The sequence below is a fragment of the Leopardus geoffroyi genome, chromosome E3 (genome assembly GCF_018350155.1).
Source record: "Leopardus geoffroyi isolate Oge1 chromosome E3, O.geoffroyi_Oge1_pat1.0, whole genome shotgun sequence".
NCBI classification, from domain to species: domain Eukaryota; kingdom Metazoa; phylum Chordata; class Mammalia; order Carnivora; family Felidae; genus Leopardus; species Leopardus geoffroyi.
Genome location: NC_059340.1, coordinates 3687834 through 3703187, shown reverse-complemented (window position 1 = coordinate 3703187; position 15354 = coordinate 3687834). Strand labels below are relative to the sequence as shown.

General features: G+C 62.3%; 1 protein-coding gene across 1 annotated transcript in view; it reads right to left on the bottom strand.

Moving 5' to 3' along the window:
* Window positions 1–662: 662 nt before the first annotated feature.
* FOXK1 (forkhead box K1) overlaps window positions 663–15354 on the bottom strand; it is a 69878-nt gene continuing 55186 nt past the window's right edge. The window contains exons 3-9 of the mRNA XM_045461346.1: window positions 13292–13448; window positions 12600–12746; window positions 11748–11941; window positions 9641–9807; window positions 9269–9553; window positions 8223–8447; window positions 663–7761 (exon numbers count right to left, since the gene is read on the bottom strand). Of these exons, the coding sequence (XP_045317302.1) occupies window positions 7493–7761; window positions 8223–8447; window positions 9269–9553; window positions 9641–9807; window positions 11748–11941; window positions 12600–12746; window positions 13292–13448 (1444 nt within the window). The 3' untranslated portion in view covers window positions 663–7492. The remainder of the gene's footprint in view (window positions 7762–8222; window positions 8448–9268; window positions 9554–9640; window positions 9808–11747; window positions 11942–12599; window positions 12747–13291; window positions 13449–15354) is intronic.

The window sequence follows — 15354 nt, the reverse complement described above, 5'->3', positions numbered from 1 at the left end:
GTCTGTGACAAATGCACGTTTCTATGAAATCCCGAGTCAGGACTGGCACCCTTCTTACGACGGCTGAAATCGTAAACCCGGACGGATTCTGCAAAGGGGCGGGGGGGGCTCTCACCACAGCTGACGTGCACGATGGCCTTTAATGCACAGAACACTGTGAGGCAGGGGCCCCCATTTTGCAAATGAAGAAACAGGGCTTCTTGGAGGCGGAAGCTCCCCCCCCCCCCCACCGCTGAACTGTGAACCCAAGTCTGTCCAGGCTCCTCCCCTGGTGGGTGCGAGGGCCCACCCGCGAGGCGGCTACGGGCGTCGGTGGGCTTCCCCAGGTTCGCCGTCGGTGCCTGGGAGCCAGTGGAGGCTCCGCCGGCCCCTCTCCGTCCAGGGGCAGATGTGACTTGTCCTCCCGTCCCTGGAGCTGCAAACACGCACACTCAGGGAACTCCCTGGGGCCCAGGCCAGGCCAGGAAATCACAGGCACCTGTCCGTTGGCTTCTTCCCGGGAAAGGGCTACCGGGCACAGTGGGAGAAAACACACCTTCCCCAGGAACGGCCCCCTGGGGTCAGGCACCCCCCCCCCCCCCACGCCAGGGAGCAGACAGTGGCTGGGTGTCCACCCGTCTGTCCCTCAGCAGTCACTCAAAGGACCACACAGAGCCCCGGGGTCACTTCTGTAATATATAATTTTATTTCTGGTTATAGAAACAAATGCTAAGAGGAGAAACAGAACTTCCCCATCCACATACAACAATTTAATAGATAAAAGGACAGTTAAAATAAATGGAAAACAAAAAGTAGAAATTTGCAACTTTGTTATAGCTTTAAAACATTAACGTCTGATACAATTAGAAATCACATTCAGATCTCAAACTTTAAAAAAAAAAAGTATGGCTCCTTATTAAAAAAATACTGTATCCCATTTGAAACGAAAACGCAGGCAGGCCCAGTGAGGTGGGCCTCTCGTCTTTCCGAGGACGGGAGCGGACGGGACCGCGGGCCGTCTGCCACCTGCCACCTGCCACCTGCCGGGGCATCTGGGTCCCTCCCGGGAGGGCTTCCCGCAGACGGACGCCCGCCGCGGGCCCAGGGAGCCGAGCCCTGCAGCACAAGTCACTTTCCCGTCCCGCGTGCCAGAACCCAAGTCTCCACTGTGTGGGCAACCACCGCTTTTCAAGCACTGATGATGAAACATACGGTGAAAAGATACTTCAGACAGCCACTGTACAAACACGCTCACGCGTGCACTCACCCCCAACACCCGCCCCCCCCCCCCCCCCCCAAGTCACTTTACAGGGAAGGTAACAAGCCTCTGTACTGGTTTAATCCCTCATCATACGGGCCGTGCTGTGGGCACGGGGTTTGCGGGGCTGATCCGGGCGAGAGTCTGGGTCCCACCTTTGTCTTATTCCTCCTTCACCCCATCCTGAAATATAGACTGAGCCGCGTAAATTAAGTATCTGGGTATCCAGAAAGCCTTCCGGGCAGGGAGCTGGGAGGGAAGCAGGGAAGGGCCAAATTTAAAATGCTTGATTTTAAATCCCGTATTTGTGGATTAAAAAAGGAGAGGAGGAGGAATCTGGGTCAGTTAACACAGAAACTTAGACGTGATGAGCTTAAGAGGCAGCAGGCACAGGTTGACATCCTTCACGCCGCTTAACTTTGTGTGGGGAAAACCCACCCGAGTCAAGGCCCTCTTGCGGTGCGGCCAGCTGGCTCAGCACTTGGGGCGACAGGTCACTGGGTGCCTCGGGACTCTGGGAGACAGCTCAGAGGAACAGCCCTGCCACTGCAGCTAAGGAAAACATCGTGCAACGTGCCAGACGATGTAACAGCAACCCAGGGCACGTGGCCTGTCTACACGGCCACATCCCTCCCGGGCCTGGCCTCCCCAGCACTTTCTACTGTTTCTGACGCGGAGTAAACCACCAATAAATATTTAGATGAATCAAATGAGCAAACTATTCCAGAAGAGATTCCCAAAGAGAATAAGCCAGAATTCTTCCAATTATTATCTGAGTCCTAAAATACCTGGGTTGGAGCAAAGAGGAGAGAGCCGCCTGGAGACTCGCCGACCCGCCTGGGACGAGACCAGAACCTGCGGAGGGAGCGGTGGACGCAGCTCCGCCTCCTGCCGGCCCCTGGGGCCTGCCCCTCACGTTCCCCAGTGCACCCAGATGCCAGCAGGTGCCAGGAACGGGGACAGACATGCCCAGAAATGAAGTCACTGCTCCGTTCACTCTTTGCTGAATCCTCACGGCCAAAACCAGCGGTTAGGAGAACTGAAAGAGACGGGGTCCCCAAGCCTCACTAACGCGAAGAATTTCCTCCCAATCCTGTGTAGCAATGCAGTGCAGCCTCAGCCCCGGGTGGCGGGCAAAGCTTCGGAGGAAGCCCCGATTGGGAGCGACCGGCAGGAGGGCCTCCAACCACTAGCTGGCTGCGCTCCAGCATCCTGGGGACCAGGCGTGTGTCTGGGGGTGGAGGCAGGGGTCATTTTCTAGATGGGAGCCGGGCCTCCCGCAAGCAGCCGGCACGGACGCTCGCTCTTATGTGGCGGAGGCACCGTGGGGTCCGTCAGGCTCGCAGAAGTGATCCTGCGGACGTCCGACCTCCGTTTAGCTGTCCTGTGTCCCCCCTCCTGGGGGGAGCGGGCGCAGGCAGCACCCCTATTTTGTTCCTGGGGCCCTGGTGCCTCTGCGCGGACCTCCTAGGACACGGTGGAGAGGCAGGTCGTGGAGCGTCCCTCCAAGTGGCCGCAGGGCCGAGCCGGGGTTGCCGAGTGCCTTGGCAGAGACGGCCCCACACGGCCTCGGGCCCCTGAGGACTCTGCGGGACAGGCGGTGGCCAAGCTCAATGCAGGAGGAAAACGATTTTCCTTAAACGCAGCCGGGCAAGCAGGCCTGTGTTATTTCAGTTTGGAGAACGCGCCTGTGGCTGCGTCACAAAGTCCCATCCTGGAGCCGGCACCAGGGACAACAGTGGAGACCTCGGCCAGCTCCTGGGGCTGCCGAGGACCCACCCGGCCAGGTCCTGAGCATTTAAAACCTAACGCGGGAGGCGAGGCCTCGGGACAGAATGCGTAAAAGGAAAGGACCGTATAAAACTGGAAAACAAGCTGAAAACGAAGGACAGACACCCTGCAAGAGACTGCGGGCGCGGCCACCCCTGTGGAGGCCCGTCTGGAGGGCGGCCCCACACGGGCACGCGGACAAACTTACATTCTTCTCAGAAAATATTGCTTCGAGGCTGAGGTATCACAAAGGCGGCTTGCGGGGGGGGGGGGGGTGGCTGGGAGGAGACGTTCTTTGCTTTAAGCCAAGCTAGCAGTGGGGCTGTGGGTCGGGGGGCCTGGTGGGGACTGGCGGCCACGTGGCCGGGCTTCCTCTTAGCAGCTCTGCCTCTTGGGACCCGCAGAGAGTCGCGGTGCCCGAAATAAGCAGCTCACGATCCCCTCAGCATCTGTGCGCACAGCTGCCCTGACCCCTTTTCTGGGGGAGCTACCGCCTCTCAGGGGTGCGGGGGGCGGCGCTGTGTGACCCCGAGATGGCCCTGCGTCCCGCACGCAGTCGCTCGAGGGCAAAGCGGAACGTGAGGCGTCTGGAGAAACACACACCCGCGGGACTCACTTCTGGGCTCTAAGAGCTCGGGGAACATTGTTTCTTCCCTGATGCTTCCTCACGTTCAACCACACGTTCAACTAAGCATCTTTTTTCAAATGAGGCCTGTTTTTGTCTCTATAAAGAAACTGACCCCAAGGCCAAAGGCCCGCCTTCTTCTCCTGAACTCTGAATGGAGCGACCTTGTGCCCTCCCTCTGGATGCTCCACAGAGACCCAGTCTCAGAGGAAAGGAGAGCACTGATCGAATCATGCCCACGGCCCCAAACTGGTCTTCCGCCAGCCCCGGTGAGGAGCAGGAAAGGGACCAGGAGGTCCCCGCTGAACCCATCGGGGCGCGGCGGGGCCCCCGCCCCCCGGCCGTGGCGGCACCCCCACCCCGCCAGCTCGAGAATCACAGAATAGTCATTTTAGTGACTCAGAAATCCCTCGTCACCTTCGCAATTTGGCCTGGCTGTCACACAGAGAACAAAGGGAAGACCGCAAACCTTGAACATGAACCCACCAGACCGAGAGTGGGGAGTTGACGGGAGCGGCTGTAAGCACGCGGACCTGTTCCCCCCCAGCGCGGGGCTCAGTGCACCCGGCCATCGGTCCTGCGGTCCCCAGGTCGTGGGCCGAGGCCCAGAGGGCTGTGTCCCAGGACAGGGGTGGGGGCGGTTCTGGCAGGTGTCTAACCTCACGAGGGGATGTGAGCCCTGTTACCTTTACTTTACAGAGAAGGTGGAAAAGGAAATCTGCCGGAGCCCCTGACGCTCTGCCTCAGTGGCCTTCTGTGCCCCGCACCGTGGCACTCACTGGGCCCTGTGACACGGCCCGTGAGCTCTGGCTACAGGCCTTTTCCTTCCATTGCCCACCAGACCGTCCAGGTGGGAAACGCTCAGCTACTGAGTAGTTACTTCTGTGACTTCCTTCCTGTGCAGAGAGGGTGTTTTCCTGCATCTGGTGCCGGTCGACAGGGCGACAGGTCAAGCAGCAGACGGAAGGGAAGCCGGGTACCAGGGGGAGAGGGCCCGAGTGCCCTGTGTCACGACGCAGGGGAGGCGGGCCCTTCCCAAAGCCCCACACCTGCCTGGCCGCCCCCTTCACACGCACCTGGGCCCCCGGGTGACCAAAGAGAAGGTTCTGAGACCCCTGAGACCACACTGACACCAGGATGGTGCCGGGATCGAGCTGTTTCCGCTTCTCGCCCACCCTCTACAACCCACACCTGTGGCGGGTCACACGTGGCCAAGATTCTGAGGGCCGCGGTTCCTTGGTCATTTACAGCCTGGCACTCTTGCTTCCAGCGTGGGGGGGAGACCATCACTCGGTCGGCTCCGGGGACACGGAACGACCTTTTCGCCCTAAGGTGCATCTGGTCCCCAGGTGCAGGCTGCCCTCAGCCTTCCGGCCACCAGTCCCAGGCCAAGGGTGGGCAGGAGCAGGCCCGCTCTTGGGTCAGGGGACCGTGAACCCACCCAGACGCCCACCGTCTGTGAGCACGGACAGGCAGCTCCCCCAAGGCCTAGCCCTGCCCTTCTCATTCCCGTGAGCTCCCCACGAGGCAGAACCCACCGATGGACACCCTGCCCTCTCTCGTCTTCCCTCTCCTGGAACCACTGCCCGAACATGGGGTGGGTCATCACCAAAAAGGAACGGAAACCAAAGCGTCTTCAAAGCCGCGCAAGCAAAGGGTCGGTGCCAGACTCACCAGACCCGGCGAAGGCCCGAGGCTCTCCCGTGCCCACACTGTCCCGTGTCCGCGCCCACGCTGTCCTGCGTGTCCCGTGCAGGCTGCCGGCCCAGCGTTCCCACGGGGGCAAACCTGGGGCCGTCCTGCCGGCCGGTGAGCAGATAGAGTCCCCTCGGCAGGACCTCCTGACAGCCAACCTGAGGGCAGGCCCTGGGTTTGGATCCTCCCAGGTGAGGCCCTCGCAAGGGGCAGACTGCCTGTGCAACGCCCACCACCCCACCTGCCCTCTCACGCACACACCAGACGCTGCGGCAAAGGACAGAGTTTATGAAACAGAAATCGCCAACGCGGAACAGAGTGCGGTTTCCCATCACCGAGGACGGCACGCCCGGCCACTTCCACCCCAGTGTCACCGGAGGCAGTGGGTGGGGACTTCACAGAAGAGCTTCTCTCCCAGTTGAAGTTGGTGCCACAGACACGAGCGGTTTGGGGCTTGAAGAATGTCGGACCAGGTGTCACAGGCCGGACGGGAGGACACTCTGTATTTGTCCTCGGCGACTGACGACCACGGCAGTGAGACAGAGCCCGTCCGCCCGCCCCGGCCACGCTTGGCACATAAGCCCATCTTGCCTGAACGGCCTCGAGACTGTTCTGCGGTTTCTCCTTCGCTCCGAGCTGGCGCCTGACCCGGCCCACCAGGCCCGCTCCTTCTCTCGGGGGCTTTAGGGGCCGAGCTCGCTCCCTGTCGCTGCCGCTGGGGCGGGGGCCTGGGGAGGCAGCTTTGCTGGTTGGAGTCCGATGCTGAGGACAGGCGACTTCCAGGAAGAAAAACTGTTCCTGCTGGACTTCTGTGCAGGGCCCGGTGTCCACCGTCAGAAAAACCAGTGCTGGGGCGGCCGGCCAAGTTTAGAGTCGCTTTTCACAGACCACTTGACGTTTCCTGAGAATGTTCTCCGAGAGGAGCTGAAGAGCTAGAACGTGGACCCCAAACTGGGCTATAAACCAGGAGTGTGGCGGCCTCACCTCCAGCTGTGGTGACGGCTCCAGGAGGCACGGGGCGTCTGTGAGCGCGGGGCCTCGGTCCCGGGGAGCCTGGCGTCACTCGCTGGTCACGCTGCCAGGTCGCAGGCAAGACCGATGGAGGCAGCAAGAGCCGAGCACAGGGGCGGTGTGGCCCCGGCGCTGCGGGCACAGGACACGGCCTGACTTACAGCAGGAGGTACGTGTCGGGTGGTAAAGCGACCGCCACTTGCTGACGGTATCCGAGAGGCGCCCGCCAGCGCTGTGCGTCCCACGGCATCCAGGCACCGGGGCCTCAGGCCCGCGGAGGACACAGGGCTCGCCGATTCCCGGTTTCGGGGCCTCTGGACGAGGACCCTCGGCCGCTCCCGCCCACACAGCTTTCCGCCCCGAATGCCAGTCTGGGAGGCCGTCGATCTTTCTTGAAGTTAGCAGACAGAGCGGCAGGACTGACTCGTCACAGGATTAATGCCAGTAAGAAGCCCAGGCCTACGGCCGTCACGCTGTCCACAGACGCAGACCTCACAGACACCTGCTTCCTTTCGTGTTTATCTCAGATTTGAGATGAAGCCTGAATCCCACCGTTTCAACAAAATAAGAAAGCCAAGCCTGAGCCCCGCACCCCGGATTAATGCCAACGCTTTCTGTGTCGCTACTTTAGGGAGAAAACCCCACGGGACGCTCCGGGCTCTGGCAGCGCCTGCCTTTCTCCTGCGCACTCCCAATCCGCCGCAGAGAGGACCCGTGCCGCTGCCGTCCCCTCCCTCGCACGACGGCCTCCGTCTGGGCCTCCGGGGGCCACGGGTGCTCCGGCAGCCTCGCCTCTGCTCGCGGCTAAGTCTGCCCGTGATCCGTTCCTCCAGGCGCCGGGCCGCGGCCTCGTCCCCCACGCCCTCGGCCACGGGCCCAGGAGAGAAGACGGTGCAGGAGAGAAGGAAATAAAAACAAACAATTCCCGAATCATACAATCAGCGGTCTGAACTTGTTTATGTGTTTTGTTTTAAACCACAGCAGGGGCAGGAGACAGAACAGGGAGGCCGAGACCGTCCTGTCCGTTTGGCACGTGCGCAGGTCACCGTGGAGCCTTCTTGTCGCGGTCCGCAAGCGGCAGGGGGTCGGCGGTCAGGGCCTGGCTCCAGAATCCCTTATGGCGAGCGTCCCACTCGGCCCGTAGGCAGGCGTCTTCACTCCCCGGTTCCGGGTCCCTGCGGGCCGGCGGCCGTGATCACCCCGGCCTGCGCGGTCACAGTCCCACCGGGCTCCTCGACGCGCGACCTTTTGACCTCGGGCTCCCCGGTGGAAGAGGCGGCGGAGGCAGCGGTGGCCGGGGCGGTGGCGGTGGTGGCCGCGGCTGCCGCCGGCTCCTCGGGCCCCACCTCGCACACCCGCGTGACCACCACCGGCGTGGATGAGCTCGCCTGGGCTGCCAGGAGTTGTAGGGGGCTGGTGAGGGCTGGGAGCGGAGGAAAGAGAGGTGCGCGTTGGCGAACGGCCAAGAGCGGCACACGGGGAGCCGCTGCGGGAGGGCCGGGCCGACCACGCGGGCACCCGGATCCCGGCCCCTCGCCGGCTAGGCCTCGAGGGCCGCGCCCTCCCCGACCTGACCCTGCTCTCGCCTGGGGGCCCTCCTCTTGCTGATCTCTGCGGACGTCCGGGGCCCCCACCCCCTCCCTGCAGCCGCACCCCTGCTTCAGTTCCCGCCGGGACTCGCCGCCCACCTCCGTCTATTTCCCGACCCCACGGGTGTGAGCGCTGGGCCGTGAGGACTCTGCCTTCGGCAGGGCGCCGGCCCCGGCCTGACCGGCAAGCCCCCCGCGCCGAGGGCACAGAGGGATCGACAGGACGTTCTCGCACGGCAGGCGCTCTGCGCAGAGCGACCGGGCACAGAGGGGCAGGGGCCGGGCAGGGCCTCACCGTAAGTGCTGCCGGCTAAACTGTTGGTGGGGACCGCGTGCTTCCCGTTCTGAGTGACGGCCCGGACCGGTAGGTGGTGCTGCCCGATGGTCACCGGAGTGGCTGGCTGCAGGATGGTGACCGTGTGGCCGGGGACCCCCGGGGCCATCTGACTGGCTACCGTCTGGATGACGCGGCTAGCGGCGGGGATGGTGGCGAAGGCGATGGTGGGCTTCTCCTCCAGGCCTGCAGGAATACAGTGTGTGCGAACCCCGCGGGTCCGCCACGGCGGCCCACGCCCATGCCCACGCGAGCCGCGGCAGGAAGTCTGTTTACGGGGGGATTGGACTGCGGCTTTAAGGCATCGGCGCTGGGGAAAACACTTTTCTCAAAAGAAAAATCCTACCGACGAAATACATTTGAAACGAGAAAAACGATGAATAGGGTTTTAGAAAAACACTGCCGGAGCCTGAACTTTAACCAACCCGAAACATAAAAACAGACGAAGAGACGGTATCATCTGGAACGAAAAGGTTTGCATCTGGAGTCACAGACTTCCTCCCCCAAAACGCCTTTGTCGTTATGACGCGATCAACAGGCGTGGGGGCCGCGAGGAGGAGGCCCCGGAGTCAGGCTCCCGCCAGCATCTTCCGTGCCACGGGCTGCATTCGCGAGCACCCGTTATTCCTTGGGCCCAACATGGCTCCCGTAGGAACCTGTAGCGGTTTTTAAGTGACTTCCAAGGACTCCCCACCGGGGGCCCCAGAGCAATGCTCCCCCCCAACCCCCCACCCCGGCCACGGCCTCAAGCCCCACAGCCCTGCATCGTTTCCTCGGGGTCACGTACACCCGAAGGCACGACCGCCGAGGAGGGTAAACAGCACGGATTTACAAGGACGCGCTCCCCAAGAAACCCGCAGCAGGGAGACAAGGAGGAGCAGCCTGAGAACCCTCGGCCCCCAGAGGGAGCGCGTGTCCCCAGCACGCGGGCCTGCAGCCTCGTAGCCCAGGCTGACGGGAGACCTTCCGGGCACCAGCCTGGCCCGGGGACCACATGACTGCCTCACCTCTTGTCTCGCTTCCCAGGTCCAGCACGGCTGTGCCCGCCGCTTCGTGGGCGGCTCCTGCCGAGGCCTGGCTGGCGAGGATGTACCCGTTGGCGGAGCTGGCGGACGTGGTGACCACCCTGAGCATGGTGACAGGGGGAGCCTGCTGCACGACGTGGATGGCGTGGCCGGAGGGCTGCTGTGCCGTCACTATGGACGCGGGCATGTAGGCGACGGGCTTGGCCACCAGGCTGGGCGGTCGGGGAGGCACGGTCATGATCACCGGCTGGGCGCTGACGGGAGAACCTGCACGGAGGAGGAGCACGGCCGCTGAGCCTGCGCACGTGAGGCCCACTTCCGCCACGTCGCGTAAAGGCCCCAAACCACTCTTACCGGGTGCGCTTTGGGAATACCGATACTCTGGAACAGAAGCTAACTTTGACCCGAAGTCAGGGTCGTGCGGAACGGGCGAGCCCTCTCGAGACAGGCACTCTGGGGTCTGCAGGCCGCTAGAGCGAGGGGACATCAGCCCAGGGTGGGTGGGCGAGGCTGGAGCACTCCTACGGAAGCAACGAGAGAACGGAGCACGGCGGTAAGCACGCGGGGCGAGGAACGAAGACGGCATCTGAACGTGAACGTCGGCGCATCCGCGTCTCACACGTCACCTGCGCCAGCTTTTCCTGACGCTCTTCTGTTCTTGCGGAGGGTTTCCAACACCAACAACGATGCTGTCCGATACACGGAAAGGCAACCGGGCCCTGAACCCAGCGAACGGGAGGACGCCGCGTTATTCGTGGCTTCCCAGCAAAAGCCACGCTCCAGAGCATTTACTTCCTGAAAGGGACCCGCCAGGCTTCCGCAAAAGTGGCTCAGTGTTCCGTGTTAAAATCACGAGCTCTGCTGGGATGGGCACAAAGCCCCCACCAGGACAGAGGACACACCTACAGGCTATTCATCTCGCAGGAAAGGCTGCTCCCTCCGCCACTGTTCTCTTGGTTCAAGAACGGCGATCCCGTCCGGCTCCTGCCAGTGAGGCTGGCCCAGGACTGGCTACGCAGCACGGGGACTCAGGTCCCGCGAGCTGAGTCACAGGGTCAACACAAACCCTCAGAGGCAGGACGACGGGACTGCCTGGGTGCAGCTGGGGGACACAGTGGCCTTCACTCTGCATTCATTTATCACCATAAACTCCCTCGTGAGCGGCACCCTGGTCTCCCCGGGCACGGACCTGGCACCCTGTCCCCCCCCCGGGCCCCCAGTCTTCCTTGCTTCTCCCACCTGCCAGCTGGCTCGTCTGACTCCAACCCAGGCCTGGACCCTGTCTGCTCATTCCCATGCTCCAACTGGTAGTCGGCCTGGGTCCCTCCCAGTCCCCGAGACTGTGACGGTAGTCAGCCCTCTCTAGCAGGACCTTACCCTGCACCAAGCGCACCCTGCTTCCTGCCCGCCTCCCACCTAGCACAAACACACCCGCTGCCTCCCTCCTCGGCCACCCAGGCTCTGCAGCCACGAGAGGCCCCCCTCTCCGTAACACACAGCTCACGCGGAAGCCGTGCTGGGCTGCCCTCCCGGCCTGAGGGTTTCCCGCCTGCCACTCCCCTGTGCCGCGTCACGAGATGGCGTCCCTAACTCCCAGGGTGACCCTGGGGCAGGCCCGCCCCACGCCCTCCCACAGACACTCCTCATCGGGGTTTCCAGGCAGTGCTGGGCGCAAAAGGCCAGCCCCGTAACCACTGCCCCAGCTGGCGGACAGGCTCATCTACAAGTGAAACGTAGTGCTGGTCACCGCTAGGGTTTGAACGGTGTCCCCAGAAACCACCAGTGCCTCAGAAGGGGGCCTTGCTTGGAGTCAACTCTTTACGAAAGTGACGGGGTTGGATGAAGTCACTAGGATGGTCCCCGGCTCAGTGACCGGAGCCCTCAAAGGGGCACTCTAGACGCACGCGCCTGGGGAGAACAGGGCGGGATGATGCAGGCGGAGGTCGGGGTGATGCTCCCACAAGCCTGGGGGGCACCGGTCGTGGCCAGCAAGCCCCGGAAGCCGGGACAGGCCTGGAGGAGAGGACGCGCCCGGCCGCCCCCGTGGCCTCTGGCCGCGGAAGCGTGGGACAAGGGCGGCTGATGTTTCCGTGGCCGGGCCTGTGGTACTCTCCCCACAAACTAACCCTTGTCACTCTCACAGAATTTCTCTCCACGTTCCTACCAAGCAACGTGGGATCCGGAAAATCTGAGCTCCGTTCAAACGTCCCGAATTCCGACCTCACCAACGTGACCATCGCCTTTGTTCCAATTTCTACTTCGGTCACAGTGTTGGCTGCTGAGAGCTGACAGGTCAGAGGGGCAGCGAGCTGTCCACTCGCTCTGCTGTTACAGACCTCACCGGTCCTCAGACAGTCTCGCTCGAGAAATACAGGTGACAAGTTTAAAGTACCCAAAACACTACTGTCACGAGCCGTCTGTGGAAGCTGGCCTCTGACCGAGGGGCAGCCCGGAGGCTTACCTGGACGACAGCGGCCCGAAGGGGGTGCGGAAGCAGGAGACGCCCCTCTGCCTCCGTTTCCGGAATGCCTGTTCCACGAGCTTCGCTTCTGAGGCGGGGTCTATCCGCCAAAAAGACCCCTTCCCAGGCTCCTCCTGGGAACGAGGGACTTTAATAAAGTAGCGGTTCAAAGAGAGGTTGTGTCGGATTGAATTCTGTGGACAAGCAGAGACATTCGCCAGTTAGCACGCGGCAAAACAAACTCCGTATGTGAACGCAACAGACACGAGACCAAAGATGATGGGGCGGCCCGGAGGTGATGCCAGCGAGGGCGCTCCACAGGCCGACAAGGTAACTGTGTTTTACTGGCAAGTGCAAAGGCACGGTGGTAGTTTTTTTTTCTATCAAAATCGAGCACAGCATTCTTTCCAGAAAAAGTGAAACAGAGAGACAAGCCATAGGCCAGGCGTATGTCAAGTTTGAAACCTGTACTAAATCAAGTAGCCAGCGGGAAACAGCGACCGTGGGCAAAACAAGTGAGACACAGCTAAGTTAGGTCTGACGGTCCCCATGCACGCGGGCCGCCGTCTGGGCCCACGTGTGCGCCCATTTCCAAAGTAGCTCGGGACTACCAGGGGCGGTCAGCGTGAAAACGTAACAAGGCATACGTATCGCCCCTCCCTGCTCTGGCCGTTGGAGGGACAGAAGATTATTTCGACTCCCAGGGGCTGTGGCTCTTTGGAGACAGACCACAGGTCACCGACGAGGACACCCCTGTACCGCTTTCGGGCTTTCAGAACACGACCCGCCCGTGGGCGCCCTTGTTCCGGGGCAGCGGACCCAGAGCCCGGCTTCTCGGGCTCGAGGCCTCACCTGCCAGCCTTTGTCAGCCGTCCGGTAGTAAGGGTAATGCTTGGTGATGTGGGCGTAGATGCCGCTTAGTGTTAGCTGCCTGTCCTGCGCGGACGAGATGGCCTGCACGATCAGCTGAGCGTAGGAGTACGGCGGCTTCGACTCGTCCTGAGGAGACAGGCAGCACGTGGTCAGCGCGTCGGCGGCTCCAGAAGGGCGTCCACGCCCCGGCCGCCCACAGCCCCTCCGGCAGGGCGCCCTTCCCACAGGGACGGCGTGCCCGCCTAGCCCCGTCCCAGCGACCGCCACCCGCTTCCCCGACGAGCGAGCAGTGCCCCGCGCCTGCCCCACGCAGGGAAGACGCAGAAATCTCTCACTTCCTCTACAAAAGGATTTCAAAACAGGTATCAGACGGGGATGAGCCAAGATACACAGCTGTAAGGAAAAACTGGTCATTTTTCCTCAAAGACTAATTAAGTTAACACCCCGAAGCCATCCCGTCACGGGCAGACGGGACGAGGGCGAACAGTAAGGGGGTGCAGGGCGGGAGAGAGCAGCTCCCACGGTGCCCAAACGTGCCGCCAGCAAGCGGGCTATTCCCGCAGCGTCCCGTCCCCCCCGGGGGCGCCTCGCTTTCACGCCGGCGCCTCCGCGCCCGCTCCGTGCCCCGCGCCCGGCCGCCGCGCGGCCACATGCGCCGTGAGTCCCGAGACCTTAGGGCTGTCCCCTCCGGACGCGTCCGCCTGCTGCTCTGAGGCGGCCTTCGCGGCAAACTCTGCGGCCAGCTGCAGGTCTGAGGTCACGTTCTGAACAAAGCGGTAGCCGGAGGACCCCGCTCCGCGTGGACTGGCCGGGCAGGAGTTGGGAACGCTGCGGAGAGAAATGACACGTCCTAAGTTCTTGACCCCGAAAAGGACGGCTGGCGGTGCAGGATCTCAGGACCTACCTGGGTGACGCAGGGGGACAGGAACTCTGACCCCCTTCTTCTCTACGTCATGTGACACGGCACCTCCCCTTTGAAAAAGGCTGGACCAAGCGTGACCGGAGACAGTTCGTGTCCACGCACAGCCAGCGTAGCAGCAGTTTCTGCTTGCGGTGGGCAGCTGTGGGCCCTGATGGGCAGGTTTCCGGGACGGCCACCGGGTGGCCCCCGTCCCCACTGCAGACAGCCGGGCTGACCCTGCCCGTGGCTGCTGTCGGGCACTCACGGGCCCACACGAGGGCGCTGTGGGCAAAGGCTGGGGAGCCGTGGCGTTCAGAGAGGGCGTGAGCACCTCTGGGTCGGGCCCTCCCCAGTTCCTCCGGAGCCACGGCCACGGCTTCGACCTCTGTCACTCACGTTGGCTGTGAGTGGAACCACCTATGGCCCAAGGCCACTCTCGTTCCCGGCGGGTCCCGAGTGGCTTGCAGGGCCCCCGGCCGCTTCCTTGCTGGAGCCCGCCCGGCCCGGCCCACCGGCGGGCTCTGGTCTAGTGCTCTCGTGAACAAGGTGGACTTTGGTTATCAAACTACAACAACATTCTCGTTTTGCAAACCAGTTCTGTTACAAAATTTTCAGAGACAACAAATGACACTGGGAGTGGGTGACAAGCCCAGGTAAAGGTGCCCCTGCTGGGACCTGACCAGACCACGGACGGGCCCCCGGCTTCAGGAGAGCGCCTGCAAAGCCAGTACCCCAGTAGGAACCATCCAGAGGGCCCCAGTTTTCTGAACACACACCATGTGCTCTGCGCCATTTCCCTGCCCGAGTGTCCTGCCCCTCGGTGTCCAGAACCTTCCTCCTCCCCCCCCCCCGGCCCAGGACAGCAACCACCGGCTTACAGGTCTGTCTCCCTCTGGTAAAGGCAGGAAACAATAAAAAAAAAAAAGCAACTTTTTCTTAATTGAATTTGGAACCAAATACACAAACCCCAAACTCACAACATGAGGCGTGAGGGGAAGACAAAGGATGTCACTGGTGCCACGTGCACATACTCGAAACCCAGCTGCTCAAATACAGTCACCGCACGTGGCACCAGGCGGTGGCTCAGCGGTCACGCAACCCTGACGTGAGCACTTTTCCCGAAGGTTCTGCCCTGCACTCCGCCAAACGGTGCGGCAGCACAGAAGGCACCCGCCAAAGGCAGCCCCATCGACCCTGCGTCATTCCCAGACACACTCCACGCCCCGTCTGGACCTGAACGCAAATAAAGCCAAACGGCGCACCTTCCTCCAGAGCACGAGGGACGAGAGCCGGAAACATACCTCCCGGACACAGATTCACACCCGACCGGGGGGCTGGTGGACCCATAACCGCGTGCCGCCCTCACGGCGGAGAGGACACACAGCGGCCCGTGGGCTTAGGCACACGGGCTCCCGCCGCCCGTCCCAAGTCACCGTTTTGTAAAAGACTATAGAAAACTTGCATTGAACTCACTGAACTCAGAGAAAAGGCTGTCTGTCATTCACCAAAGAACGATTGCAAATGGAAGTGACGTATAGGGTAGCAAAAGCAGGCTCACGAAAAGGAGAAGTGGGGGCGGCCCCGTAGCACTTTCTACGGCGCCCGGAGGCTCGTGCTGGCCAGCGCTCCTGGGGGCACGCAGAGGGTCAGGTTTTGGCCCAGAGCTGCCCAGCAGGCCCGTCCCAGGCGGACGTGTGTTTGCGTGCACAGCCCTGCGGCCTCAGAGCAGCTAGCTTCTCCGTGAGCCCCAATCAGCGGTCCCCGCAGGCCGCTGAGGCCGAGAGGGCTGTGCCTGGTACCCGGCCGCCCTGATCTCACACCGCCATCTGAAGG